This window comes from Mustela lutreola, chromosome 9 (genome assembly GCF_030435805.1).
Source record: "Mustela lutreola isolate mMusLut2 chromosome 9, mMusLut2.pri, whole genome shotgun sequence".
In the NCBI taxonomy this organism is placed as follows: Eukaryota; Metazoa; Chordata; class Mammalia; order Carnivora; family Mustelidae; genus Mustela; species Mustela lutreola.
In genome coordinates this window covers 3,736,064-3,763,417 of record NC_081298.1, presented here as the reverse complement: position 1 = coordinate 3,763,417, position 27,354 = coordinate 3,736,064, and the positions used below count along the sequence as shown (strand labels likewise).

Here is a 27,354-nt window from a genome sequence, read left to right as displayed (position 1 = left end):
CCTGTGGGGTGGTATTACTGTATAACAGTATTACTGTTTCCCCATTTTATAGTGAGGAAACTGAGTCACAGGGAGGTTGTGCAGGTCATCCGAGGTCACAGCACGAATAAGTGCGGAGTGAGGTTTGCAGCCTGCCTCCCAAGCCCCTCTCTCTAACTTCTCTGCAGAGTGAACTAGAAGAAATGTCCTGGGCCTCCTCATCTCACATCCTTTGGCTGCTCCTTCACCCACAGCGTCTCCAAGATGGCATCTGGTGGTCTACTCGGCCTGTTCTGGGGTTTTGTTAACAGAGCTCTTCTTCCTACCACGTAGCCCCCTTCCCAGCACCATGTGAGCCTCAAGCCAAACCCTGTTCAGCCTCCAGGAGGACTTGTGGCAGCTCCGGATGGCTTAGCCCCAGAGGTCTCCCTCTGCCCAGCCTTGCCTGGCTCTGGCCATCTCCTTATAGAGGGCTTCAACAGAGTGGGGACAGCCCGGGATTGCCCAGCCTTACACCTTCTCCTGTCCTGCTTGCCTTCCTCTTCTGGGCCCGTGACCCCTTCATCATCTTCCAGAGCCAGCAATTGGAACATTTTCTTCTGTTTCCCACATGAGTGTCCTGGGGCTGCTATAACCAAGTCCCCCTGCAACACTGGGAGGTTTGAAACAATTTCGGTGTGGTCTCCCACGGTCTGGAGGTTGTAAGTCTGAAATCCAGGTGTGGGCAGGACGGGGCTTGCTCTGCAGGCTTTTGGGAGGCTCCTTCCCATCTCTTGCCTCTTCTGGTGGCTCCAGGGGCCCCTTGGCTTGCGGCCGCACCCCTCTGTCTCTGTCTGGTTGCATGGTCTTCACGTTGCCTGTCTGTGTATGCCTCTGTGTCCTCCTCTGCCTTACACAGACACAGGGACCACTTCCTTCCAGGTGCAGGTCCCCTTGTCTTGGAACTCAAAACGTCAAATGAAGAGAGAAAGTAATTGGGAAAAACCTTTCGCCCTCAACAATAGTATCTGCTCTCAAGATTAATGTCTGACCAGAAATCTATTGTGCAAGTGGGAAGCTGAAGCTTACTTACGGGTTTCTCTGTCCATCTCCCTTCTTCATGAGGGAGCACGCTCCCCAGCAGCTTGCCCTTGGGCAAGTCTCTCCTTCCTGCAGCCTCCCGCTCCCCTGGAAGCCCAGTGGTGCCTTCCGAAGCGGGAGCCTGGTGTGTACGGGGTGACTCGCCCCTGGAAGGCACTGGGGCTGCTGACTGACACGTGGCAGGCACTGGGTAAGGCCCAGCTATGCCTGCTGCCAGCCTGTAGAAATCCTCTCTTTTGGCTGCTAGATGCCTCGGGCTGACCAAAGTGAAAGTGATTAACTTGGAAAAGGAAAAAAGAAATGTCAGTAACCGTCAGCAGATTGTTCCCCGTTGGTGCTTACGCTGTCTTAGGAGCCTGTGGGGCGTCTCTCTCTCATCCTTGTTCAGCCTCATTTTACCAACGAGAAGCCTAACGGGAAAGGAACTTGCTGCAGCCACACAGCCGGGTAAGTGTCGGAACTGGAATTTGAGTCTGCGAGATGGGTCTTCAACCAGGGCCCGTGGGCCCCAAGGATAGCTGACCAGAGATGCTGCCTGACGAGCGTTGGGCTTTCAGCAGAGGGAAGGCGCTCCCTCGGAACCAGCCCCGTCCCGGCTCTCTGCCCTCCCGCTCTGACCTGCCAGTCTTCGCCAGAGGCCCAGGGAGCCATGGCTAGCCCTGAGGGAAGGCACAGGGAAGAGCCTCTGATTGATCTGGAGGGTCTAGCTGAAGGTGGCCCAGGTCAAGATCTTAAATTGGAGATGATTCCCCACAGCATGGGACCATACCACTCAGTTGTGCTAGATCATCTGAGGTCCCCACAGATACACGTATATAAAGACGGTTACATATTTTAATATTAGTTCTAAGGAAAAATAATCTCTTTTTTCCTCCAATTATTACAAGAATATATTCTTTAATTTACTCTGATAGGCAAAACAGGGCATCATATATATACACCTTGCGGTTCTTGACTTTAAGGATAAGCGTCTTTTCATGTGTCTTTTAAAACATTGTTCTGATTTTTTTTAATTTTAAAAATTAATAGACTTCGTTTTTTAAGGATGGTTTTAGGTTTATGGAGAAATGAAGGGAGGGTACGGAGAGCTCCCAGGTCGCGCTCACCCGAGCCTCCGTCTGCTTTGGCCTGTGTTTAACATCTTGCATTAGTGTGGAATGTTGTGACAGTTGACGAGCCAGTATTAATACGTCATTATTTTTATTTTTTTAAAGCTTTTATTTATTTATTTGACAGAGAGAGAGAGAGACCGCAAGTAGGCAGAGAGGCAGGCAGAGGGAGAAGGGGAAGCAGGCTCCCCACCGAGGCGAGAGCCCAGTGCAGAGCTCGATCCCTGGACCCTCAGATCATGACCTGAGCCAAATGACTGAGCCACCCAGGTGCCCCTTAATACGTAATTATTAACTGAAGTTCAGAGTTGACATTAGGATTCCTCTTGGTGTTCTGCATTGTGTGGGTTTGGACAATGTATAATGGCACGTGTCTGCCACGACAGTATTAGACAGAATCGCTCACTGCCCTGAGCTTCCTCTGCGTCCCACCTGCTCATGCCTTCTTCCCTCCCATCAAACCCTGCAGCCACTCATCTTGGAATTACCTCCTAGTTTTGCCTTTTCCAGAAAGTCATGTAGTAGGAATCATACAGGATGTAGTCTTTTCAGCCATGCTTCTTCCACTTAGTCGTATGCACTGAAGGTTCTTCCAGGCCTTCTCACGGCTTCATGGCTCATTTGGTTCTAGTGCTGGGTGATACTGAGCTGTCTGGACGGACCACAGCTTCTCCGTCCACCTGCTGAAGGCCATTTTGGTTGCTCCCAAGTTTTAGCAATTAATGATGAAAGCTGCTACAAACGTCCCTGGGCAGGTTTTTGTGTGAGTGTAAGGTTTTGGCTTATTGGGTAATGATACAGCAACCCATCCATCCCATACCTTTTTTTTTTTTCCTACGTTTTGAAAGTTGTAAGATACGCACAACATACAGTTTATCATTGTAACAGTTTTTAAGTGTGCAGTTTAGTTGCACCGAGCCCATTCACACTCTCGTGCACACAGCTCCCTTTTAAAGTGACCATATTCCAGGGGCACCTGGCTGGCTCAGTTGGAAGAGCATGCAGCCCTTGATCTCAGGGTCATGAGTTCAAGCCCTACATGGGGTGTAAAGATTACTCAAATAAATAAACAAACTTAAAAAAAAAAAAAAAAAGGAGCGAGAGAGAAAAACTTAAAAAAAGAAAAAAGTAAGTATTGCAGCAAACCCCAGTTACCCAAGGATGGGGAGGAAGTAAAGGTCTGAGAGGTCCCCACACGGCACAGCAGGTGACAGACGGTGGCTTGGGAAACTTGTAGCTAAAACAGTGGACTCAGCACCAGATTCTTCCTGAAAAGTTCAATGTGTTTAACACCTTGGGTACGTTTCTCCAAAGCCTTCTCTTTCATGGCCGCAAACATGCATTTTTAGAACCTATTTGTGGCATTTCCATGCTCTTTCTTTCCCTAGGCCCCTTTATGGGTTGTTTTTGAAAAAAAAAAGAAAAAAAAAAGGGAGCTTTGGAAATAGTCACTTTCCTATAACTTTCTGATGCCTCTCCATTTACCTGCCTGTAAAGCTGCACACTCATCCCAACGAGTATTAGGAGCTTGGGGAGCTCAGAGGAGGTGCGGGTCTGCAGAATGGAGGAGGCGAGGGGTGCTTCACGCTCTCCGCACGTGGACCCTCAGGATGGCAAGGAGGTGAGTGCCTCGAGTGAGTCTTGCCAACCACGTGGTCTTCCCCGAGCCTTGCCTGACATGCCTGCCTTCTCCACCTTGTGCTTCAGTTTCCCCATTAGGCCAGTGGGGATAATAGGACCTGCTACTGCCTCGATTCAGAGTGAGAAAAATTAGTGGCGGCCCTTTGATTTCTCCCTGAGAAAAGTGCCATCCCCCTGGAGGAAGGTGTTAGTCGGCTCGTTATCTTGCCGGCAGGGATCAGCTGCTCCTAAAGGGCGTCGGTTTTGCTGTGATCACAGAACAGGCTTCAGGGAGAGCAAAATAATCATCATGGCAGGTGTGTCAGAAATGTAGCACTCTTTCTGGAATTTCTGCTTTGAAGCCCCTTGCTTCCCTGAGGCACTCTGGGCTGCTTTTCTCCTTCCCCCAAGGGTGGGCTGATTTCAGGGGGCATGTGCTCAGTCCTTAGCTCCCCAAGCAGGACCCCCAGGACCAACTGGAGTTTCTCTGGGACTCTGGTATTCACTTGGGGGCGTGGGAGCCCTGTAGGCTTCCTCAGTCCTGCTTGCCTGGATGTGCACAGTGGGCTGTTTTTGCTCTGTCCTGGCCCCTCACCTGATTCCCCCAGCGACTGGGGTCCAGGTCACCCCTCCACCCAACTCCCCCTGAAGCCAACTGACAGGTCTCCTCCTTGGCCTGCCACTTCTCCTCTTTCTGCTGTCTCCCACCTCAGGGACCATCATAACTGAGGACTGGGAAATGGCTTTCCTCCTTGGGGTTTAGGCTCTGGAATCCGGAAACTTTACTCTGTTTCTGCCGTAGCAACTCCAGTGGGAGGCCTGCCCATCTCTCCCTGCACTTGTAGGAGCCAGCTTCGGGCAACACTTTGGGCCTGATGGGATCGCCAGAGCTGCCTGCTGTGTGCCCGTGGCCAGCTGCATCTCCAACATCGCACTGCTCTCAGGAGGGCTCTTGGCGTATGACAGCTCCTTTCCTGGGTGGGGTCAGTGAGATGCGTGTTCTGTGTGGTCTCTCATCATTCCCCCTCGGGCTCAATTTCTACCTGCCCCACGACACACACTTTGTAGCTTCCCTCCTCTCATCTCTCTCTCCCCCTTATGAGTGTTTTCTGGGATCACCTCCCAAATAGAATCCTTGTGATGACATCATTTTTGGGGGAGCCCAGCATGAGACAGCATCTCTTCCCAGAAACAATAACTGGGGTCTGCAGACTGATGGGGGAAGCAGCAGGGTAGGAGAGAAGAGAGGGCGGGGGAGAATTCACTAGTGAGTAGTTCAAAATATCACGGTGTACTTTGGAAACCCAAATAAGTGGAGCGCTTGCTCCATGTCTGGTGCCATGCTCAGTGTTCCCACAGACTGTGTCAGGAGGGCTCCCTGTAGCTCTGCCCAAGTGACCTGCTCTCAGAGAGGAGGGATCTGGATCTGAGGGATTTCCACCAGCAGTGAGCAGGGACAGGAACTCAGTCCGATGGCTCCTCTGGAAAGCATCTCGAAATTCTTTAGCTAGTAGGACACAGTGCCTTGGGATAAGTCGTTGTCTTTCCTCGATGTCAGTCAGCTCTGAGGAATTCCAGTACTCTCTTCTGATCTCTAAATATTTTTGTCTTTAAATCTTCCCTTAAAAAATTATAACCCGTCCAATGTTTTGAGGCAGGTGGCATGGCGGCACGAGATCCATAATGTTGGTTAGATCTGTGAGGGACAGAGACTGGGAGAGCTGGTTTCAGGATTTAAAAAGGACTGGCTTGTGGCATTTGCTGATTTCTGTGATGTGATACCCCCCACCGTGGCCAGTCCCAGGCTATGAGTGTGCCATCACTGAACCCGAAGTCAGGACGATATTGGGATGCGGAGTGCCGCACCATCACATGGCATTTCCATCATGCCGACGCGGTCAGCAGCAAGGGCCCCCAGAGCACCGGTAATGGGAAGATGAAATAGAATAATTAGCAAGTGATGAGCTCTGAGTATTTAGAACCTTTGTTATTGAGGTAAAATTCACATAGCATCAAACTCAACATTTTAACTCTTTTAAAGTGGACATCTTGGCAGCATTCAGGTACATTCGTGTTGTGCCAGTACCTTCAGCTCAGGTTATGATCCCAGGGTCCTGGGATCCAGCCCCGTATCAGGCTCCTTCCTCAGTGGGGAGTCTGCTTCTCCCTCTGCCTGCCGCTCTCCCTTCTCTTGTCTTTCAAATAATAAATAAGTAAGTAAGTAAGTAAATAAATAAATAAATAAAATCTTCAAAAAAATAAAAGTTGGTATTAAATTAGATTTAAAAAGTTAGTATAAAATCACACAAAATGCTATTTATATAGTTATTTTTCTTAAAGATACATTTAAATGTGTTAACAGTGCCAGGTTTTTATTTTAATTTTTTAGGCTTTCAGTATAAAAATTTCACTTCAGAGGTACACATTTAACATTGTAACCTTTGGTTATATTTTCTTTCTACTTTTTAAAAATTATTTTTATTATGTTAGTCATCTTACAGTATGTCATTAGTTTTCGATGTAAAAAATTTTTAAAAATTGCTTGTGCTTTTGATGTCATATCTAAGAATTCATTAACAAACCCAAGGTCATGAAGATTTACTTCTATATTTTCTTCTAAGAGTTTTGTAGTTTTAGCTCTTACATTTAGGTCTTTGATCACTTTTGAGTTAGTTTTTGTATATGAAGTGAGATAGGGATTTCAACTTCATTCTTTTGCATGTGAATATCCAGTTGTATACTTTTGTTTTTAATATAACTTATAAGTTTATATAATTAAACTCTTAATTATGGCTATGTTTAACAACTGGCTTGCAAAATTCTGGAAAATCAGCTCTCATGAGCCAGCGTGAGCTGGTATGAACCAATAGGAGCTGGTTCCCTCCTGCCATTACTCCTACCTTACCCAGCTTGCAGTAAAAAGCTGCTGTATGTATTGGTTTTCTGAAGGAGCTGAGCTGGGGGACAATCAAAGCGTGCTTATGGACTCTTAGGGAATGGGTATCTGAGCAGGAAGCACCTGGAGACCCCCATTCCTGCAACCATGGGCCTGTCCTGTCTCTTGCTGTTGTATTTGTCTTTCCCTCCCATGGTTTGAGGAACATGGCTAGGTCTCTCTTGCTGCTTTGTCCAGCTCTTCCCTCTGGCTGGGAGGGAATTGGTTGTGTCCCAGTTGGCTCTGGAGGGGTTTTGGAAGCCCCACCTTTGAGCAGAGACCCAAGTGTGATCCTGAGTTTCAGGAAGTGCTCCTTGTCCTAGTGGGTTAACCAGATAAAATACAGGCTGCCATTACATGTGGATTTCAGGTAAATAGTACATAATTTTCAGTATAAGCATGACCTGTGCAAGATTGGGATGTGTGTATACTAAAGAATGCTGAATCTGTTAGGCTTCCCTTCAGGTCAGTTTTCTTCCTTATTGCCTTCATCCAACAGCAGAAGCTAAGAACTCCAAGTGAAAAGGTCCTAGGAAGGTGCTGATTGCCCATTTTACAGATATGGAAACCGAGTCCCAGCATGGAATCACATTGAGGACCTTGCTAGGCTACACGACTTTTCTTTTTCATGAAGGCAGCACACTTTCTAAGTGTCCCCTCTGCACAGACCATTGTGCTGGGTGTTGGGGGATGACAGTAGCAAGCCTACAGTGTGTAGAGGGCAAGCGTTAAGAGTTCCTGTAAGGCATGTGGAAGAAGAGGCAGGATTCAGACAGACCTGGGTCCAGACCCTGCTTTGCTGTGTATTAGCTGCATGTCATGTCAGTTCTCTTCTCTCTGAGCCTCTGTCTCCCCTTTAATAATGTGAGGATAACCCCTTCTGTGGGGGGATTGTTACCAGGCTCCAGTGGGGTGATAAAATGCCAGATGGGGGCCGGGAAGGGTTTACTACATGAGGAGAGAAGAGAGGTGCCCGCGGTAAAGTGTGGTTGTTGCCCGCAGGTCGCCAGGCATCCTGAACCACCCAGATGACGCAGGATGGAGGTGCCAGGACTCACTTCCCCTGCCTCGCCTGCCAGGGACCAGCCAGCGACAGCTCCTGGACATGCAGGAGCCCCCAGTGGGCAGGTCTCACCTCACCTGACCCTGAGTCCTGTCATTCTGCCCCCGGAGCAGGGTCTGGCCCCTACAGTGTTCCTGAAGGCCTTGCCCCTCCCATTGTACCACACAGTGCCTCCGGGGGGCCTCCAGCCACGTGCCCCCCTAGCCACACGCAGCTTGGATGGGGGCGGCGCACCCTTTCTTCTCAGCCCCCTGCTGCGGCCTGAAGGACCTGGCCCTGCCCGGGTGGGGAAGCCGGCACTCGTGTGCCCGGCTCTCACCGTGAACATCGTGGGCACTCTGCCTGTCCTGTCGCCAGGACTGGGGCCCACGCTGGGGAGCCCGGGCAAGGTACGGAATGCCGGCAAGTACCTTTGCCCACACTGTGGCCGGGATTGCCTGAAGCCCAGTGTTTTAGAGAAGCACATCCGGTCCCACACGGGTGAGAGGCCCTTTCCATGTGCCACCTGTGGCATTGCCTTTAAGACCCAGAGCAACCTGTATAAGCACAGACGCACCCAGACCCACCTCAACCACTCTCGACTGTCCTCAGAGTCTGACGGAGGTGGGGGCAGCCTCCTGGAGGAGGGGGACAAGGCTGGAGAGAGCTCCAGAGCAGAAGGCCTGGGGGACGGCAGCAGCCAGAGAGTGGGTGATGGGGCCCAATCAGAGAGACCCCTTTCTCCAGGCACCCAGGGTGCTGGGCACTGCCCGGTGCCTGCCATGCGCCTGTCTTCTGTTGCCAAGACCCTGGGTCTGAAGTTGGAAGCTGTTCCCTGTCCAGGGTCCACATTTGATGACAGAGAGACCCCTGTGATCTCTGCCCACGCAGCCTCCCCTGGGCTCGCCCTGCCTGGCTCCCAACCAAGGTGGAAGCTGCCAGAGCAGACGTCCCCGACCGCCGGTCGGCTGTGCTCCCTACAGCAGCAGCAGGCGGCCACGTCTTCAGAGAAGCCCTGGGACACTAAGGCCTCAGAGGGCCGGCTGCGGAAGTGTGAGAGCACTGACTCGGGCTACCTTTCCCGCTCGGATAGTGCAGAGCAGCCGCCGGCCCCTGGCAGCCCCCCGCGCGGCCTGTTGGAGCATAGGGCTGAGTCCGAGGGGGAGGTGGCACTGGGGTCTGGGGGGCCCGGCCTGCAGCTGGAGAAGAAGAAGCTAGAGGAGCGCATCTCCTGGCTCATCTCCCACAATCAGGCTGTGGTGGACGATTCCCAGCTGGACAACGTGCGGCCCCGCAAGACAGTCCTGTGCAAGCAAGGCAGTATCGACCTGCCCATGCCCTACACCTACAAAGATTCCTTCCACTTTGACATCCGGGCGCTGCAGCCTGGCCGGAGGAAGCCTGCTGCCCTCAGCTCGGCCCATTCTGCCTTCACCCCCCCAGACAAGGTGCGGCCGCTCTTCTTTCACTCTGTCCCCACTCAGCTCTCCACCACTGTGGCTTGTGTGCCCGTCACCAGGAGCAACTCACTGCCTTTTGTCGAGGGCACCAGGACATGGCAGGAGCCCCCGGACCACCAGGATGCCTGCCCCTGGAGGCAGAAGCCTCTGAGCCCCAGGCCTGCCCCCTCCCGACTGGTGGATGTCCCCAGTGGCCACCCCCGGGCCCTGGTGAGACAGGCTGCCGTGGAGGACCTGCCATGTCCCCCTTCTGGAGACAGCCTGGTGCCTGCAGAGGACCCGGATGGAAACAGAGCTGCTGCTGGGGAGGGGGCAACCAGCAAGGGCAGAGCAGCCAGTAAGAAATGCAGCCAGAGGAAGCTGAAGATGTTCTCCCAGGACAAGTGGCAGGTGTATGGGAATGAGACGTTCAAGAAAATCTACCAGAAAATGAAAACCAGCTGCCATGGAGGCAAGAAGGCCAGGGAGATGACCGTGGGTAGTGGGACAGAGCTGGACCTTCCGCTCCAGGAAGAGGTAGCAGGGAAAGAGGGCACAGTACCATCCCAGGACGGGAGGAGCCCTGGTCATGGAGACACATCTGCGGGGGCCAGACCAGGGCCTTGCCAAAATCCACTGGCCCCGGAGGGCTTCTTAGTGATGGAACCCCCCAAGCAGAGGGCGATGGTAGCCCAAGCGGGAAGCAGTGACCAGCCTTGGGTGAACAGGGCCATGTCTCCTCCCACCGTCCGCTGCACAGAAGCCTCCTGTTCAGGCAGCAAGAGCCCCCTCCTTTCTCCAAGCAGGAGGCTGGAGCTGGGGTGTCAGCTGCCCCCAGTACCTGGTCCCCTCAGGGGAGGTGATAGAGAGACTCCCAAGCTGGTTTTGCCAGACCCTAAGCTGGAAGGAGGCATCCTTCGTGGTGGGGACAAGAAGGAGCCCTGTCAGTGGACCCAAACTGTGCCGAGGCGGCCCAGTGGTAGCTCTGGGGAACCCCAGCCCTCAGAGGACAAGCTCCCCTCAGAGAGGAAGAAGCTGAAGGTGGAGAAGCTGAGCTGCCAGGAGCATTCAGAGCCTCTGGGAACAGAAAGAGAGGCCCCGGGTGGCCCCATGCAGGCCGCCTCCCCACCGACTCAGAACCAGGACAGGAACCCTGGGGATAAGCCAGGGGAGCTATGTGAGAGTGCTGATGGCATGGCGAGGGCCAGGGCTGGGCAGCCAGGTAGGCCCTTGGAGCTTTCTGGCGCCGCCTCTGCTACTCCTTCTGTGGCCCAGAGGCAGGCGGAGCTGGGGGAAGAGATCTTGCCGTGTCCTGTAGCCACGTCCTTTGGGCATCATTCCCACGCGGCACCTGGTGTCCTCACTGCTCTGGCAGACACTGCCTTCCCTCCCAAGTACCTCCTCAAGTTGCCTCAGGGAGAGACCTGCCCACCACCTTCTGTCACCGCGAGGCTGGGAGAAGGCCAGGACCCCGCGTGCAGGAGCAGGCGGCCTGAGGAACTGGTGTCCTTTGTTGGGTCAGGGCTGGGGACCCGCCTGCCTTCCCGCCCAACTTCAGTCATGGCCACCAGTGGGGCACACAGCTTCAAGGAGGACCCCAACTGCTCTAGGCCATGGGGCAGGAGAAAAGGGGAACAGGGAGAGGAGAAAGGAGACTTGGACACCGGCACCCCAGCAGGGGGCCAGTCCCCGGGCTCATCCGCAGGCACCCCCAGGGAGACCGCCTCCTTTCTGCCCACCCCAGTGTGTGCCACTCGGCAGAGTGGGCCCCCTGACACCCGTCACCTCTGCATGGGCAGCACCGCAGTGGGCGCCAGGCCATCTGGGGGTGTCCCGAGTCCCTGCGCACTCAGGGAGTTGGGGGGACCTACAGAGAATGTCCCGGAAGACCCTCCTTCAGGACCCCTGGCTGGGCTCAGTTCCTGCTGCTCCTTCCTCGCGGCCTCCACACCCCCCAGCTGGCCAGAGCTGGCCTCGTGTACCCACTCAGAGACCCAGTGGAGTTTCAGGGCCCACGGCCCTTTCCCGTCATTGAGGGCCGAGCCCCGACTCACATGGTGTTGCTTGAGCCGAAGCCTGCCTCTGCCCACAGAGCAGAAGGAAAAGGCTGCTTCTGTGTACTTGGCACTGCACTTCCTTGGTGGCAGCACCCCGGCCAAGGGTCCAGACACCCGGCCCGTGAGCAGGACAGTGGGAGGACGGATGAAGACAGGCCTGGGAGAAGGAGGGCAGGTCCAGACGTCAAAGGTAACATCCTCTTTTGCCTGGGGGCCCAGGGCTGGGGGAATGTGCTTGGCACACAGAACTCGAATGATGGAGAGGAGGCATGAAGCCACCCTGGGAACACCTGCTCTTTGTGATACGGTCTTCTCAGCCTGCTCCTGAGGGAAGGTGGGGCTGCCACGTTCATGGCAGGGTGGGATAAAGGCCAAAAATGTAACACAAAACAAAATAATGAAAAGACGCATTTCAAATGAGAGAATTATTGTACCGAGATCCAAGATGAGATACTTTTCATCATTAGACATTAAATTTAACTCTGAGCATCCTGGTAACAGCAGCGAAGAGTGAAATGAAACACTGCCCAGGATTATAAGCTGGAAATTGTTACGGAGAGATACACTGCAGGTAGAACACCATCTCTTAAAAGGAGAGAATTATTGAGGTGCCTGGCTGGCTCAGGTGGTACAGCATGGGACCCTTGATCTCAGGTTGTGAGTTCAAGCCCCACATCAGGTGTAGAGATTACTTAAAAATAAAGTTAAAAAAGAGAGAGTGAGCAACAGAGAGAGAGAGAAAGAGAGCTATTATATCAAGAATTTGGGAAACAATTACTATGGTCAGATTCAACTTAATGTCCAAGTTCCCTGGGAGTGGCTAACAGGAAAGGGGCCGAGTGCTCTGGAGCTATCACTTGGTGACTAGTGTTAAGTTTGTGGTCCCACTTCGAGCACAAATCTATGTGTCTGGACTATGCTGCTCTGGGAAGTCTCAGGCCAGGGCAGCTGAAGAGGTTCTGTTCTGATGTAACCGTGGGCAACACTGGCAGGTCCAGGATTCCAGAGCCTCGCAGGCACTTCCTCATTCCGAGAGTGGTGCTTAATAAAGATGTGCTGAGGCTCAGATGAGGGGGTAGGGTGGGCTGAGACCCAGTTGGGCCCTCCTTCCTCCAAAAGGCAGGGGTTCCTAGAGAGGTGGGATTGGGGGCTGGGGGGAGACCTGGCCATGGTGTTCCCTGGGCCTCCAGTTCACACTACAGGGCTTTGAGCAATATGATGCCAACATGTCTGGTGTTTTCAGCTCTCCTGCCCGGTGGCCTCAGGGATAGTGTCCCAGGAGCGGGTGTCTGAGCCTGAAGGGAAGAAAGGACCGCTGTGGAGGAAGGCGAAGATGTTTCGGAGAAACGGCAAACGGAAGCTGAGCGTCTGCTCCAGAAGGTAGGGGGCGTGGCAAGCTCTGTCTGTCCGGAGCTATCGGGGTGATTTGCTAACCCAGGGAAGCCTTCACAGGGGTTCCAGAAACGTCTGTGTGGCAGTGAGGGTCTGGAGGCTCATGAGGAAAGGAGGTTCATGGAGGTTCCCCATCAGTCCGTCCGCACAGCAGACCCCCGGCCTGACTGTGTGCTTTCTGGGGGTGCCTCTCCAAGGCCAGGGATCCAGTAGATTTTGGAAATAACGGAGTCGAAACACACCCACCCACCCATTTAAGTCCTGAGGAGAGAGTGCGTTAGTTATTTACAGCTTGTACTGCTTTTTTATTTATGCGAGCGGTACGTGTCCTTTGCAGAGGAGTTTGGAAAGAGAGGCCAGCGAGGAGGAGATGCTAAAGCACCCTGGTACTGCCTCTGCCCTGGGGGTGCTGCTGGTGTGCAGGGCACTCTCTTGCAGACTTCTCTCTGTGACAAGTGCACGCGCAGCATGTCCAGACAACAGATGGGACGCACAGGTTTTACTGACCCCACTCTTTAATCACGGACGGTCTTGCCCCTAGGGATGAAGGGGGAAGGCCACTTTTTCATGAGGCCCCACTCCTCTGTGCCACCAGAGAAGCTGTTGGATCTGGTGTTCCTGTGGCCTCCGGGCCTGCTCAGGGTGACTTCGTGCTGCCTCCGCATCTCCTGTTTTTGAATTTGCACTCTGAGCCCAGAGCCCTAATGCTTTCCTGAATTCCCCCTCCACATCTCAGCCTCCTACTCTCTTCTTCCTGGAACCTGCCTGCCTTCTTCCCTCATTGTTGGTATTTGACCCAAAGCTGAGATATTTTTCAAGAAGCAGTGCAGATTCCTGATTCTTCCCTACAGCTGCTCAGAACCTTCATGGCTAGAGATGATGTGCCGTCTGGACAGGCTTTGAGATGAGGTCTCTGCCTGTTTCAGTTGTCTGCAGGACCGCATGTCCAGAGCTGGTATCACTGAGGGCTTGCTATGTGCTGGGCACTGTGTGACCATGATCACCGCCCCCGCCCCCGCTGCCATTTTTCCCCTGAGGATCTTGAGACACAGACAGATCGGGCGGCCTCTCCAAGCACCCTGATGTGAATCAGCAGGTCTTTTATTTTATTTTATTTTTAAAAGATTTTATTTTATTTATTCCAGAGAGAGCGAGCGAGAGCATGAGCATATACAAGCAGGGGGAAGCAGCAGAGGGAGAGGGAGAAGGAGGCTCCTTGCTGAGCAGGGAGCCCGATAGGAGGCTCCATCCCAGGACCCTGGGATCGTGACCTGAGCCAAAGACAGATGCTTAACCAACTGAGCCACCCACTGCCCCTGAATCAGCAAGTCTTACCTCAGAGCCCCTATGGCAGATAGCAGCTTGCTATCTTGCTATCTGTGCTCTGCGCTCCCCAGTCTGCAACAGGCACAAGCGTCACCTGGGTTTTCTTTTGATGCTGAGACACGTCCCTCAGGTCTGAGATGGGGCCCGAGACCCTGCATTTCTAACAGGCTCCCAGGTGGTGCTCAGGGTGCCGGCCCCTAGGGAACACTCTTGCAGGAGCTGTTCTTTGTGCTGCCCCACATTGCATCCTTCCCAAAAGGAGCCCAGCTGTTCAAAGCTGAGCGAAAGAAGGGTCACTGCCTGTGTGACAGGGATATCCAACCCTACCACAAACCCCTGAGCCATGTAGAGTAGGGGAGGGATGGCTCCTCAGATGGAATGGATGCTAGCCAGAGTAGCTGCTCATGGATTCAGGGAGTACAGGGACGTTGGCAGGTGACCTTGTGCCCCGTCAGTATCTCACACATTGGACCGATGTGGAAGAAGCACTAAATTGCATGGAGTGACAGCTGCCAAGCCTGCTTCTGGGCCTCAGTCATGGTCCCAGGAGATGTGGGGTGAGGGACTAATGTTGACTGCCTCATTGATTCCTTCCATCTTCCCAAGGCTTCAGTTTAGCTAATACAACAGATTGTTGCCATGCACCTGCTAGGTGCCAGGTGCCACATATGGAGGCCACAGGGAAAGCGTCCCCATACCAAGCTGGTGGCGCCAGGTTGATTCTCTGGGAGGCCTGGAGAGATGTCTGCAACACCTCCTGGACCAAGCGCAGCCTGGGTGAGAATTTCGTTATGGTTGGCCATACTTAAAAGTTTTGACTCTTAGTAGCCAAATAAATACCAAGAGATTTCACATAAAAACCTGAATTTCTAGCTTGTCTTGAAGTATTTGGAGCTCTGTAGAGGCTTGTCCTGTCTTCTTGCATGGAGGCAGCTAGCGGGAACTGAGTAGTGGCCGCCCCCACTGAGCGTGCCTGTGCTCTGCACCTTGCTCGGTTCCCACCTCTTCCTGTTGTGTTACATTTGAGTTTGCAAATCATAGTCTTTTTTTTTTTTTTTTAAAGATTTTATTTATTTATTTGACAGACAGATATCACAAGTAGGCAGAGAGGCAGGCAAAGAGAGAGGAGGAAGCAGGCTCCCGTGGAGCAGAGAGCCCGATGCGGGACTCAATCCCAGGACCCTGAGATCATGACCTGAGCCGAAGGCAGCGGCTTAACCCTCTGAGCCACCCAGGCGCCCGCAAATCATAGTCTTCACATCTGGTTTTGTGGGAGCCAAAAAACTGGCTCCTCCATCAGCGAGCTTCTAGGTAAGGGCACGGGTGGGAAGGTCGGAGAGGGCACAGGGGAGGAAAAGGAGAAGCCGGAGTCCTGGATGAGGACGAGGCTGTTGAGGTGTTTATGTCTATCAAGCATTTATTGGGCGACCACGAATGAGCCATCATTCGTGCCTTTACCGGCCTGTGACTGTCCTTGGAGTTCTTTCCAGCTTGCTGGAGCTTCCAGCTCCAGTATTGGCACGTGCAGATCCTGGGCCTCCTCCTGCACAGCTCCCCTCTGGCTGGCCTTCCCTTGTCTCAGCAAAGACAGCACTATCATGGTAGGACCTCTCTGACCCCTGAACCTCAGTGCTCTCCCTCCCACTATCTGGTTTCATTACATTCTCAGCGTTTTGGCAGAGTTTGTTTTTTTGAGGCATGGTAGCTTGCTTCATCAGCACCAACAATGGAGACAGAATGTGCCTCTGCTGCCTTAAGTCTGAGCTCCAGATCTTCCTCTGAAGGGCTTACCTGATTAGGTCAGGCCCACCTAAGATAATCTCTCTGTTGATTAGAAACTTTAATTGCATCAGCAAAAATACCTTTCCCTTTGCCATATTTTGTTAGGAGCAAGTCATACCACACTCGAGAGGATTACACAAAGGTAATTCTAGGGTATGTCTGCCAGAAATGGCTTTCCCTGGCTCAGCCAGCTAATGGGTGAGAAGGCCTTCACTTAGGGTTGCAGTCTGAGTTTTCTGACCTGGTGTCTTCCATCATACCACTCATGGTGAGTGGTTGCTAAGACTTCTCCTTTTAATGAAGGATACACCTCTCTGGAGAGGTGTTCAGAAGGGAATGTGATGCTGGGCTTAAAAGAGTTCCCTTTAATGGCAAATTTCTTACTAAGCCTTCTATCAAACTATCACTGGTTTGATAGCCTTTGGGATGCAAAGGTTTGATAAAGGAGATGACCGATTTTTTTTGACTCACACGAGGTCTCAAACTCAGTTCATTTTCTGGTTGGATGATAGAGCTTCTTGGAGAAGTGCCCTCTCCGTTTCTGTCATATTTTAGTCCATCTTCAGAAACAGGGGTTTGATGCCCAGTCTGAGGGGCAATATCGGGAAAATGCTGAGAGGTAGTGCCTGGTCTAAAGGAGTTTTGAGTTCACTGTTCAGGAGGCCATTTGCACAACTTATTTTTCCTCCTTAGTATGTTGAAATCCGTCCATTTCTCACATAGTAACTTCTGGCTAGTTTATAACAGACATTAATAGTAACAGGATTTGTTTACCGTGTACTTATTTTGCAGATAACCGAACAGGAAAACTTTTTTTTTTTTTTTAAAGATTTTTTCTTTATTTATCTGACAGAGATCACAAGTAGGCAGAGAGGCAGGCAGAGAGAAGGAAGCAGGCTACCTGCAGAGCAGAAAGCCCGATGTGGGGCTCGATCCCAGGACCCCGGGATCATGACCCGAGCCGAAGGCAGAGGCTTAACCCACTGAGCCACCCAGGTGCCCCAGGAAAACTTTTGATGAAGGGTCTCTCATCTACCCTCCCTCCTCTTCATGTGTATCTACTCTCCCATCTACATGTGGACCATCCCATTAATTAGTTTTCTATTGTAACAGAGTAACTGCTGCTTTAACAAATTACTAGTTTCGTGTAAATTTTGTTTTGAACACTAGTTTATTATTTTATAATTCTGTAGATCAGAATTCAGTATTGGTCTCACCTGACAAAATCAGAGTGTTGGCAGGGCTGCATTCCCTCTGGAGGCCCCAGTGGGGAATCCGTTTCCTGCTCATTTGGGTGGTTGGCAGGATTCTGTTCCTGGCCATCAGCTGCGCTTCCGTGTCACAGACCACCAAGGGCAGGCTGGGTCCCCTTCGCACTTGAGGTCTGCTCCTTCTTGTTCAGTCTCACTTTTCAGACCCTATCTTCTGCCTCTTCTTTCATTTTGAAGGACTCGTGTGGTTAGTTTAGGTTTACCTGGATAATCCAGGATACCTTATCATCTTGGGGACTGTGTCCTTAGTCACATGCACGAAGTCCCTTTTGCCAGGCACGTCACATAGTCACAGCTCTGGGGATTAGCACACAGACATCTTTGAGGGTGGGGCATTATTCCACGCCATCTACCTGTCCGTCTGTCTCCCCACATGTGTATGATGTATATGCACTTGTACACATCAATTTATCTGTCTCCGCACTCCCGTGTGTACGGTGTATGCGTGCATCTCTCTGTCATTTATCCATCCGTGTGTTCTCGATAAAGAGGCCTGTTTTCTTACTCACGTTCCCATTTCACTTCAGTTGTCTTCACATTCACCAGAAAATGAAATACTGCAGCAGAGATTCTCTGCAGGCCTTAGCTCTAGCACATGTGCTGAAACCCGTGTTGCTGAGTATCTGTTGTTTTACTTCTTGTTTTGAGAAACGTTTAAAAATGCAGAACAGTTCAGAAAATATGCAACAGACTCCTGGGTAATGATCCAGAATTAGTAAATATTAACATTTTGTTTTATTTGTTTCTGAGCCTTTAAAAAAATGAAATAAAATATTACTTTATATTTTATAGTTGAAGTATATATTTATATTATACATATAGCATATATATATATACACGTATACATAAATGTTAGGTAGTTTTACATATTTGGCATGGATTCAATCTGTGTTTTCATAATTTGCAATTCGGTGTACACACTAATAACATCTACAATTGTTTTGAGTCCTTAAAGCACATGTATAAATATCATACGGAATTAATCATTCTTCAGTTTGACTTTTAAATTCAGTATCATGTTTTTGAAGATCGAGGCATGTTGGTCAAATTCATTGATTATAGGTGCCCTAGCGGTCTCCTTCCCATGAGTATAACACATTTTATTGTCCATTCTCCTATTTATGGGCATTGAAATTGTCTCCAATTTCTTTCTTTCTTTCTTTTTCTTTTTCTTTTTTTTTTTTTTTTTTTTTGCTGATTTGCAGTGAATGAATGTATATACATATATGCCTCCTTAGGCTCAATGCAAGAGGTTTTCTCAGTGCTAGACCCGAAAGTGGAATTGCTGGGTTACAAGGTAATCACATCTTCAACTTTACATGTCATTTCTGAATGGCTCTTGGGAGCTGACGGGTCACTTTTTGTTTTCCTCCAGCTGTGAGTGAGAATTCGTCCTGCTCCCGTATTTCTACTAAGGTTTGATATTAGCATATTTGTATGCTGTGCCCATCCAGAATTTGTAGGTTTCAGTATATGTTCTAGGTTTGTGTAGGTGCTTTGCCATTACACACACTGTAGATATTTTCCCAAATCTGTTCTTTTCTCTTTTTAAGCCCATTTCTGTATGTTTTTTACCCACATAATTGCAAATGTGTTATCTCTTCATTCTTTTTTAATATCAGATCTTACTTCTGAGATTGTTTTTTTCTGTCTGAAGCATATTTTTTTTAAGAACTTCTGTAAAAGAAGAAAAATCTCCACTCTCATTAGTCTGAAAATACACTGATTTCTTCCTTGTTGTTGAAAAATGTTTTGCTGGGTATACGACCTTAGGCTGACAGTTACTTTCTCTCCACACATCAAAGCTATTACCACACTGTCATTTGGCTTCTATTTTGTGGTGGAAAATTCGGCTATTAGTGTACTCATCTGTCTTTTGAAGGTCTCTTATCTCTGGCTAGTTTTAAGATATTCTTTTAATCTTTGGTGTTCCATAGTTTTACTTTGATGTGTCCAGGTGTATGTTGCCATTATTTATTCCATTAGGAATCCATGGGGCTTTTACGATTTGTGGATTGATTTCTACCTAGAAAATTCTCAGCCATCATTCTTCAAACATTGTCTGTATCCCATTCTCGGTCTTCTCTTTCTGGAACACTGAAGTAATGTACCTTAGATCTTCTCTTTTATGTGTCTTAACCTCTATTTTCAATAACTTTGTCTTTCTCTGTTAAAATCTAGATACTTTGTTCAGGTCTATCTTTAAAATTTTACTAATTTTCTCAACCTCCTGAGTTATTTTTAAAGCACTGTTAAGGTATACTGAATTATAGTGTTATGCATATTTAAAGTATACCATTTAATAGGTTTGGATGTATGTACACACCTGTGAACCAATAACAGCATCAAGGTCATGTGTCAAAAATCCCTCAGATTTCCATGTGTCCTCCCTCCTGCCATCCCCAGGTAGCCTCTCATGTGCTTTCTGTAACTATAGAGTAGTTCCCTTTTTCTAGAATTTTATAGAAGTGGAATCACACAATATATACTCTTTTTTGGGGTGGGGCATTCTGGCTTTTTTTTCACTCAGCATGGTTATTTTGAGGTTCATCATGTTGCATGTATCAATAATTCATTCCCCCCCCCCTTTTTTTAAGACTTATTTATTTATTTTAGAGAGTATGCGAGTGTGAGGAGGGGCAGAAGGAGAGGGAGGAAGAGAGAAGCCGACTTCCCGGTGAGTGTAGAGCGTAACACCAGGCTCGATCTTAACCACCCTGAGATGATGAACTGAGCCAATATTGAGAGTCAGATGCTGAACTAACTGAGCCAGCCAGGCGCCCCAGTCATTCATTCCTTTTTGTTGCTCAGTAGTAAGCCATTGGGTGGATATGTCATAATTTGTTTATACATTGACTTGTTGGCAGACATTAATGGTTTGTTTCAGATTGGGGCTGTTGTAAGTAAAAACTACTATAAATATCCATATGCAAGTCTTTGCATGAATATATCCTTTATTTTCTAAACTTCTGAGTTGGTTTTTTTGGTTGCTGTTCAAGTATAATTAACATACAGTGTTATATTAGCATCAGGTGTCCATACAGTGATTCAGCCATTCTGTACGTTTCTCGGGGCTCATGACGAGAAGTGCGCTCTCTCCTGCTTCACCTGCTTCACCCATCCCCCACCCAAAATGAACAGACAGAAGAAAAGAGACAAAGGAGCCAACTCTGAAATGTACGGGTATATACTTTAAATTCTCTTGAGCAAATAAGAGTGCAGCGTCCGGACAGTGTAGTGGATGCCAGACTCTTTCCCAGGCGGCAGTAGCATCTCACACTCCTGCGAGCTCTGCGTGAGGCTCTCGGCCTCTCTGCAGCCTTGCCGAGACTTGGCGTGGCTGTTCTTTTTCCTTCAGGCATCCTCGTAGGTGGGTAGTGGTGTCCCGCAGGCTGGAATCCGTACTTCCTTCATGACTCACGGGACGGCGCGGCTCTTCATGTGCTTATTTCCCTTTCCTGTATCGCTTCGGTGAAGTACTGTCTCGGCTCTTTTGGCCATTATAAAAATGGGCTGTTTTCTTATTTTGGAGTTTTGAGGATTCCTTATACATTGTGTTTTTTTGTTATTTTTTTTTATGATCCCATTTATTTATTTGACAGAGATCACAAGTAGGCAGAGAGGCAGGCAGAGAGAGGGGGATAGGAAGCAGGCTCCCCACCCAGCAGAGAGCCCGATGTGGGGCTGGATCCCAGGACTCTGGGATCATGACCTGAGACGAAAGCAGAGGCTTTAACCCACTGAGCCACCCAGGCGCCCCAAAGAACATATATTCTTAATTTTGGTGAAGTCCAGTCATTATTCTTTTCTTTGGATTGTGCTTTTGGTGTCATCGCCACAACATCTTTGCCTAACTCGTGGCCACAAAGGTTTCTCTCCTAGGTTTTCTTCTGAAGTTTTATACTCTTAGGTTTAACATTCCAGCCTATGATACATTTTCACCTAATTTTTCTGTATCGAGTGGTATAGATGGAAGTTCCCGTGTTTGTGTGTGGACCTATAATTGTGTCTGTGCCCTTTGTCCATGTCTTGGTTTTGATGCAAACACCACACCATCTTGGTTACACAGCCTGACTTTAAGACTTACTATAAAGCTAAAATATCAAAGACAGAATGGTATTTGCATCAAAGTAGACGAATAGGTCCATGGCACAGAATGGACAGTACAGAAATAGGCCCCTTGTATTTGGTCAGTTGATTTGCCCCGAAGGTTCAAAGGAGAGTATAGTCTTATCCACGGATGGTGATGGACCTGGGAAATCCCTTCACCAGGAAGCTGAGCAATTACAGGATCTGCCTCATCCATTTCTTTACTCTCAAGGGATCATTGCTTTCATTACATGATGTCTCCTGTCCTGAAAACCATTGTTTTATATATTTGCCTCGTTTTTTCTTTGGGAGAATAAATGCAGTTACTGTTAAACTGTCTTGCTCAGGAGAAAAAGACCCTGGACAGTGGCAGTGGCTTCTTTTTTTTTTTTTTTAATTTATTTATTTGACAGACGGAGATCACAAGTAGGCAGAGAAGCAGGCAGAAAGAGAGGAGGAAGCAGGTTCTCCGCTGAGCAGAGAGCCCATTGTGGGGCTCGATCTCAGGACCCTGGGATCATGATCTGAGCCGAAGGCAGAGGCTTTAACCCACTGAGCCCCCCAGGCGCCCCGGCAGTGGCTTCTTAATTGCACCCTCCCCCAGTTACCCTCCTATTACTGATTTATCGAGTGTTAAATCTGATTGTTTATGTATATTGTGCTTTATTTCCAAAAAGTTCCACTTAATTATTTTTCAGATCTGCTTCATCATTTTTATAGTCTCTTGCTCTTTAGTCTTCTTTTCTTTATTGAGTTATGATTGACGTACACAAAAGCTCTACAAGTTTAATGTATACATCTTGATGAGTTTGAAGATATGAAAACATCCATGAAACCATCCTCACATATAATGTCCTAAACTTACCTTAATTTCTAGAAGCTTCTTCCTTTTTTTAAAATCAGAAAAATGACAGAAGATCTACCCTCTTGAATTTGTAAGTACACAATACAGCATTGTTAACTATGTGCACTATGGTGTCCAGTAGTTCTCTAGGATTCATTCATTTTGCACAAGTGAAACCTTGTACCCTTTGATCAACACCTCCCGATTCCCCCTTCCTCTGGTCCCTGGCAACCACCATTCTCCTTATGTTTTTATGAGTTTGACTGTGTCAGATCTCTGCTATCACTGGGGTCATGTAGTCTTTGTTTTTCTGTAGCTGGCTTATTCTATTCCAAAGTTATCTGTGTTGCAGCAAATGGCAAGATTTCCTTTTTTTTTTTTTTTTTTTTTTAAAGGCTGAGTAACATTCTGTTGTATATATACCGTATCTTCTTTAACCATCCATTCATTGACTGATGGACATTTGGGTTGATTCCATATCTTGGCTATTGTAAACAATGCTGCATTGAATATGGGTGTGCAGTTATCTCTTTGATATCCTAATTTCAGTTTGTTAGGGTATGTACCCAACAGTGTGATTGCTGGATCATAAGGTAGTTCAATTTTTAATTTTTTGAGGAACCTCCATACTGTTTTCCATAGAGGAAATACTAATAGAGGACATACTAATGTACATTCCCACCAACACATGACAAGGATTCCTTTTTCACATTCTTGTCAATACTATTATCTTTTATTTTTATTTTTTGATAATAGCCATCCTCACAGGTGTGAGGTGATCTTTCACTGTGGTTTTGTTGTGCATTTCCCTGATGATCAGTGATGTCAAGTACCTTTTCATGTATCTGTTGGCCATTTCTATGACTTCTATGGAGGAAGTTCTACTCAGGTCTTTTCCCCATTTTTTTAAAGTTGGTTTTTTTGTTTGTTTGTTTCTTCCCTACCTGCCCCCCCCCCCCCACTGTTTAGTTACATGAGTTCCTCTGACACTTTGGGCATTAACCTCTTATCAGATAAATGATTTGCAGGTATTTTCTCTCAGTCTGTGGGCTGCCTTTTCATTTTGTTGATGGTTTCCTTCACCATGCAGAAGCTTTTTGGTTTGATGTGGTCCCAGCTGTTTATTTTTGCTTTTGTTGCCTTTGGTGTCATATTCAAGAAATCACCGCCAAGGCCAATACTGAGAAGCTTTCCCCCTGTGTTTTCTTTTAAGAATTTTACAGTTTCATGTCTTATGTTTAAGTCTTTAAACGATTTTGATTTGATTTTTGTGTGTAGTCTAAAATAAGGGTCCAGTTTCATTGTTTTGCATGTGGATATCCAGTTTTCTCAATGTTTTCTCATTGTGTATTCTTGTTTCTCTTGTTGAAAATCAGTTTATAGTAAATGAGTGGGTTTATTTCTGGCTTCTGTTGCTCTCTTTTCTGTCACATTAGTTGATACGTCTGTTTTTATGCCAGTGCCATAATATTTTTATTACTATAGTATTGAAACATATTTTAAAATCAGTAAATATAATCCGGCCTGCTCTGTTGCTCTTGCTCAGGATTGCCTTGGTTTATTAGAGTTTCTTGTGGTTGCGTATGAATTTTGGGATTGTTTTTCAAAGTTTCTGTAATCTTTACTCTTATTCTCAACGTTTTCTAAAAATACACTTAATATTTTACATCTGATAATACCAACATAGGGAGTCATGGCACATCTGACTCTGTTTTATGTATCATTAGCTCTCACTTTGTAGTAACTCATTTCCTTGTTTGTTTTTGGATTTTTGATGGTGAGCTGAGATTTTTGGACTTTGAGACTTAGGGTGGAGGTGGGTTTCTCCAGTAATGATTTGTTTTGCTTCTACTAGGTGCCCGAGCGCATGCACTGGGCACTACTTTAAATAAAATTTGTTACTTTTTGGCTTTTTCATGTTATGTGCAGTGTGAATTCAGATTACAAACCTATGAGAAGACTGTCTTATTGTTATAAAATTAACAGAAGAGACTTTTGCCCTCTTTACTTAGTGATAAGATTGGAGTTTTTCAGGGTTCCCTGGGAAGGCGGTGAGGGTCGGGTGTAGTATTTCTAATTCACCTATCTATTGAGGGTCCCTCTGAGGTCTCAGCTTTTGCAGGATTAGAGGTTGGGTCTTCCACTTGATTTGCACCTAGGGTGGATTCTGGGTTTGAATCCTGCTCCTCACACCCCACCAGACCATAGAAGTGGAAGATCAAGCTCACTTGATTTGGGAAATCCTTTCAAAATGAAAACTCTCTTACCTTTTCAGGTTTCAGTTTTCACTTGGTTTTTGATGTTAAATATATTTCACTTTCTAATCAGAACATCAATAGATTTATGTAGAAGTATTGAACATTTTTATGTTTTAATCTGCGTTTTTAGTTGTTTTTAATATAGGAGTATAGTGGTAGACAACCAGAGTAACTGGTCAGCTGTACTGTTGGAAGTGGACTTCTTTACATCATCAAGAAGGTGTATATTCAGTTGTATTCTAGTGGAGCTGCCTTTTCCTTTATGATTATTACTTTTTGGTCTTGTCTAAGAGATCTTTCATCATTCCTAGTCTCCCAGTGTCAAAAACACAAAAATGTATTCCCTTATGTTGTGTGTATATTAATGTAAGGAAGGATTTAGTTTTACCTTTGTCCATATGGAAAACTATGGGCTGTGAGTCAGATTTGACTTTTGATCTGTTTTATATACCCTTGTGAGCTAGACAGGTTGTGACATTTTAAAAAGCGCATGCGCACGTGCGCACACACACGTGTGTGTGTGTGTGTGTGTGTGTGTATAAATAAAAGAATATGGGGTAGAGATGGTGTGTGGCCTGAAAAATATTTATTTCTGGACCTTTATACAGAGAACTTGGCAGAGCTCTGGATTAATTTACCTTTTTTTCTTTCTTATTTGCTGTATTTTACATTCCCATTTATACCTGGAGTTTATTTCTGGGCCCTCCACTTGATTTTATTTGTCTTTTCATTTGTTGCCAACTCTAAATACCACACTGTAATGAAAATGGCTGTTTTCATTAGTGAAAGTACATGAGCTAAAGGAGAGGGATTAGAAAATGCAGGATCCATTTTTAGAGGGGAAATGGAAAAACGTAGAAAATTCATACTTGGATGCTTAATTGCCCTGACATAAACTAGAGGCAGAGAGATTTAGAGCGCCCACAGACTACGGCTCTGCTGTGCCCAGAGCAAGCGCTGGACCATGGAATTGGATTTTATTGATGAATTTGTAACTGTGCAGCGTGCTGTACGAAGCATGCGACGCTTATTTGGGGACGCTTCTGACAAACGGAACAATGGGTTGTGAGGTCCCTAGTGGGCCAGAATGAGTGAGGAAGAGGTTGGGGGTCACATGGAGAAGTGCGCGCTGGAAACCCTAAAGTATATGTTTGTCATTGAAAGTGGGGGAGAGAGAGAAAACCGGGCCCTGAGAATAAAATCTTACCCTCTAGAGTGGATGTTTGTCTGTCTGAGGTACGTGTCCGCTCACTTCAGTCGTGACTCAAGTGATGATGCGCTTGTCCTTCTGTAGCGGGCTTATTCTATCCGGAGTTCATCTGTATGCAGCAAATGGCAAGATTTCCTTTTCTTTTCCTTTTTATAATTTAAAAAAATTTTTTTTTATTTTTTTAAAAGGCTGAGCAGTATTCTGTTGTATATGTACTGTATCTTCTGTATCCCCTGCAGTTGCTGCTCATGTCACGTCATGACACAGTTTACCTGTTCAGGGAAGTAGCGCTCTCAGGGGCGACGGCACAGTCTCTGAGGTGAGGTGAAGATATGCGTAAGAGATATGGTGGTGGCCGCCCACCACGCCTGGCTGAGACGTTTGTCACATTCACCACGGCGCCAGAGGCTTTGGCCACAGTCCTGCGACCTGCTTAGCGGCATGCAGAAGGTCTTCAGGCCTCCACTCTGCTTCCTTTTGCTTTCTTATTTCCTGTAGGATCCAACGGGAGGAACGGTATGACAGCACACGTTCTTTTCCCCCCAGAGCGAGCATGTGTGAAGGGACCTCACTCTCTCCTTGGATCCACCTTCCTTCCCGAAGACTTGGCTGATGAAAGGAGCAGGGAAAGTGTGTGGGGTGGGGAGGAGCGGCTGGAGGAGGCAGGGTGGCCGGTGGCTTCTGTCGGCCTCAAGATACAGGACAAAAACTTCACTCTGCCTCCTTTTGAGAGCTCCTCACTGAACTCTAGTTAAAACCAGTGTCTCCTGAGTTCTTGACCGTGGCCAGCCAGTCACCGGTATCTGCTGGAGCTTATGTGGGGTAAGAAGGCTATTTTTCTGATCAGTTTCTCATGAGGCTTATCAACAAAACGATTGTGCTGGTCTTACGTAAGTGTCAGCAATGCAGGCTCTTCAAGCAAGAGCTCTGGAGAGAGCCCGAGAGCACAGGGGGTACTCCGAGTGTAGGAGTTACATTTAAAATCTGGACTGTAAGTGGCAGTTTATTAAAGATCCTGGGAGCCACTCTGTAGATCAGCTCACAGTTCAGTAGACACAAACACAGAAACCTAGGTGGACTGGAACGGTAACCTCCGGTAAAACCACAGTGAGAGGAAGAATGGCTCTGTAGGACTACGTCCCGCACAAAAGCGACACCATGTATTTATAAGGATCCTTGCATATTTAAGGATGTTTGTCAACATATTTGAGCGAGAGTCTCTGGGGAAGATAGGCCAAAGGACTCAGAGGAGAGGGGAAACACTTGAATCATGTGTCTAGGGTCAGGCTCCCCAGAAGCAGAGCCTGAGACAGGCATTCCCGGGCAGGCGACCTGAGAGGGCGGGCTCTCGGGAGCGAGGGAAACACACCGGGGTTTGGCAGTCCTACCCGATCCTGTGGAAAGGTCTGGAGTATGAGGTGCACCAGACATTGTCCTGCTCAGAGAGAAAGTGGCTGAGCTGTCACCTTCTGCAGCTGCTGGTCAGGGGCTAAGGGCCCTTCCTGGGGTGAGTGCACGCTTCCCCAGGCCTCTTCAGGCAAGATGGCTCCCATCAGCCAAGGGCAGTCCTCTTGGGAAGGGGGTAGATGTGAATCACTAGCAGCTAACCCTTGAGCCTCTGGGATACAACGTGTAGCCGGGTGAAGGCTGTTGAGAGGGGTCTTCATGACATCTGCCAGAGTACCGGAGGCCTTGTTCGTCTCGTGGTGGTGACAAGCTGGCCTCCTCTGCCACACCTGTGTGTTCCTGCCCAGAGGAAGGGGTGGTGTACAGGATGCTCTGAGAGAACCCAGGAGAGAGAGCAACAGGCCCTGCCCATGACTCAACAGAATGCTGCTTTGAAGCTAGGTTAGGATCCTCTAGGGCTCCCTCAAGGGCTAAAGGGCCCAGATTCCACCTTCCTGAGACCTGAGTTCAGAGG

General features: G+C 48.2%; 1 protein-coding gene across 4 annotated transcripts in view; it reads left to right on the top strand.

Moving 5' to 3' along the window:
* Positions 1-27,354, top strand: part of ZNF831 (zinc finger protein 831) — a 104,223-nt gene that overhangs the window by 30,235 nt on the left and 46,634 nt on the right. For 2 of the 4 annotated variants that reach the window (XM_059132544.1, XM_059132542.1), the window contains exons 2-3: positions 7,726-11,451; positions 12,505-12,641. In XM_059132544.1, the coding sequence (XP_058988527.1) occupies positions 7,762-11,451; positions 12,505-12,641 (3,827 nt within the window). In that variant the 5' untranslated portion in view covers positions 7,726-7,761. Of the gene's footprint in view, positions 1-1,306; positions 1,507-1,541; positions 3,790-7,725; positions 11,452-12,504; positions 12,642-27,354 lie in introns of those variants that run through there. The other 2 variants (XM_059132541.1, XM_059132543.1) reach the window with 2 other exon arrangements.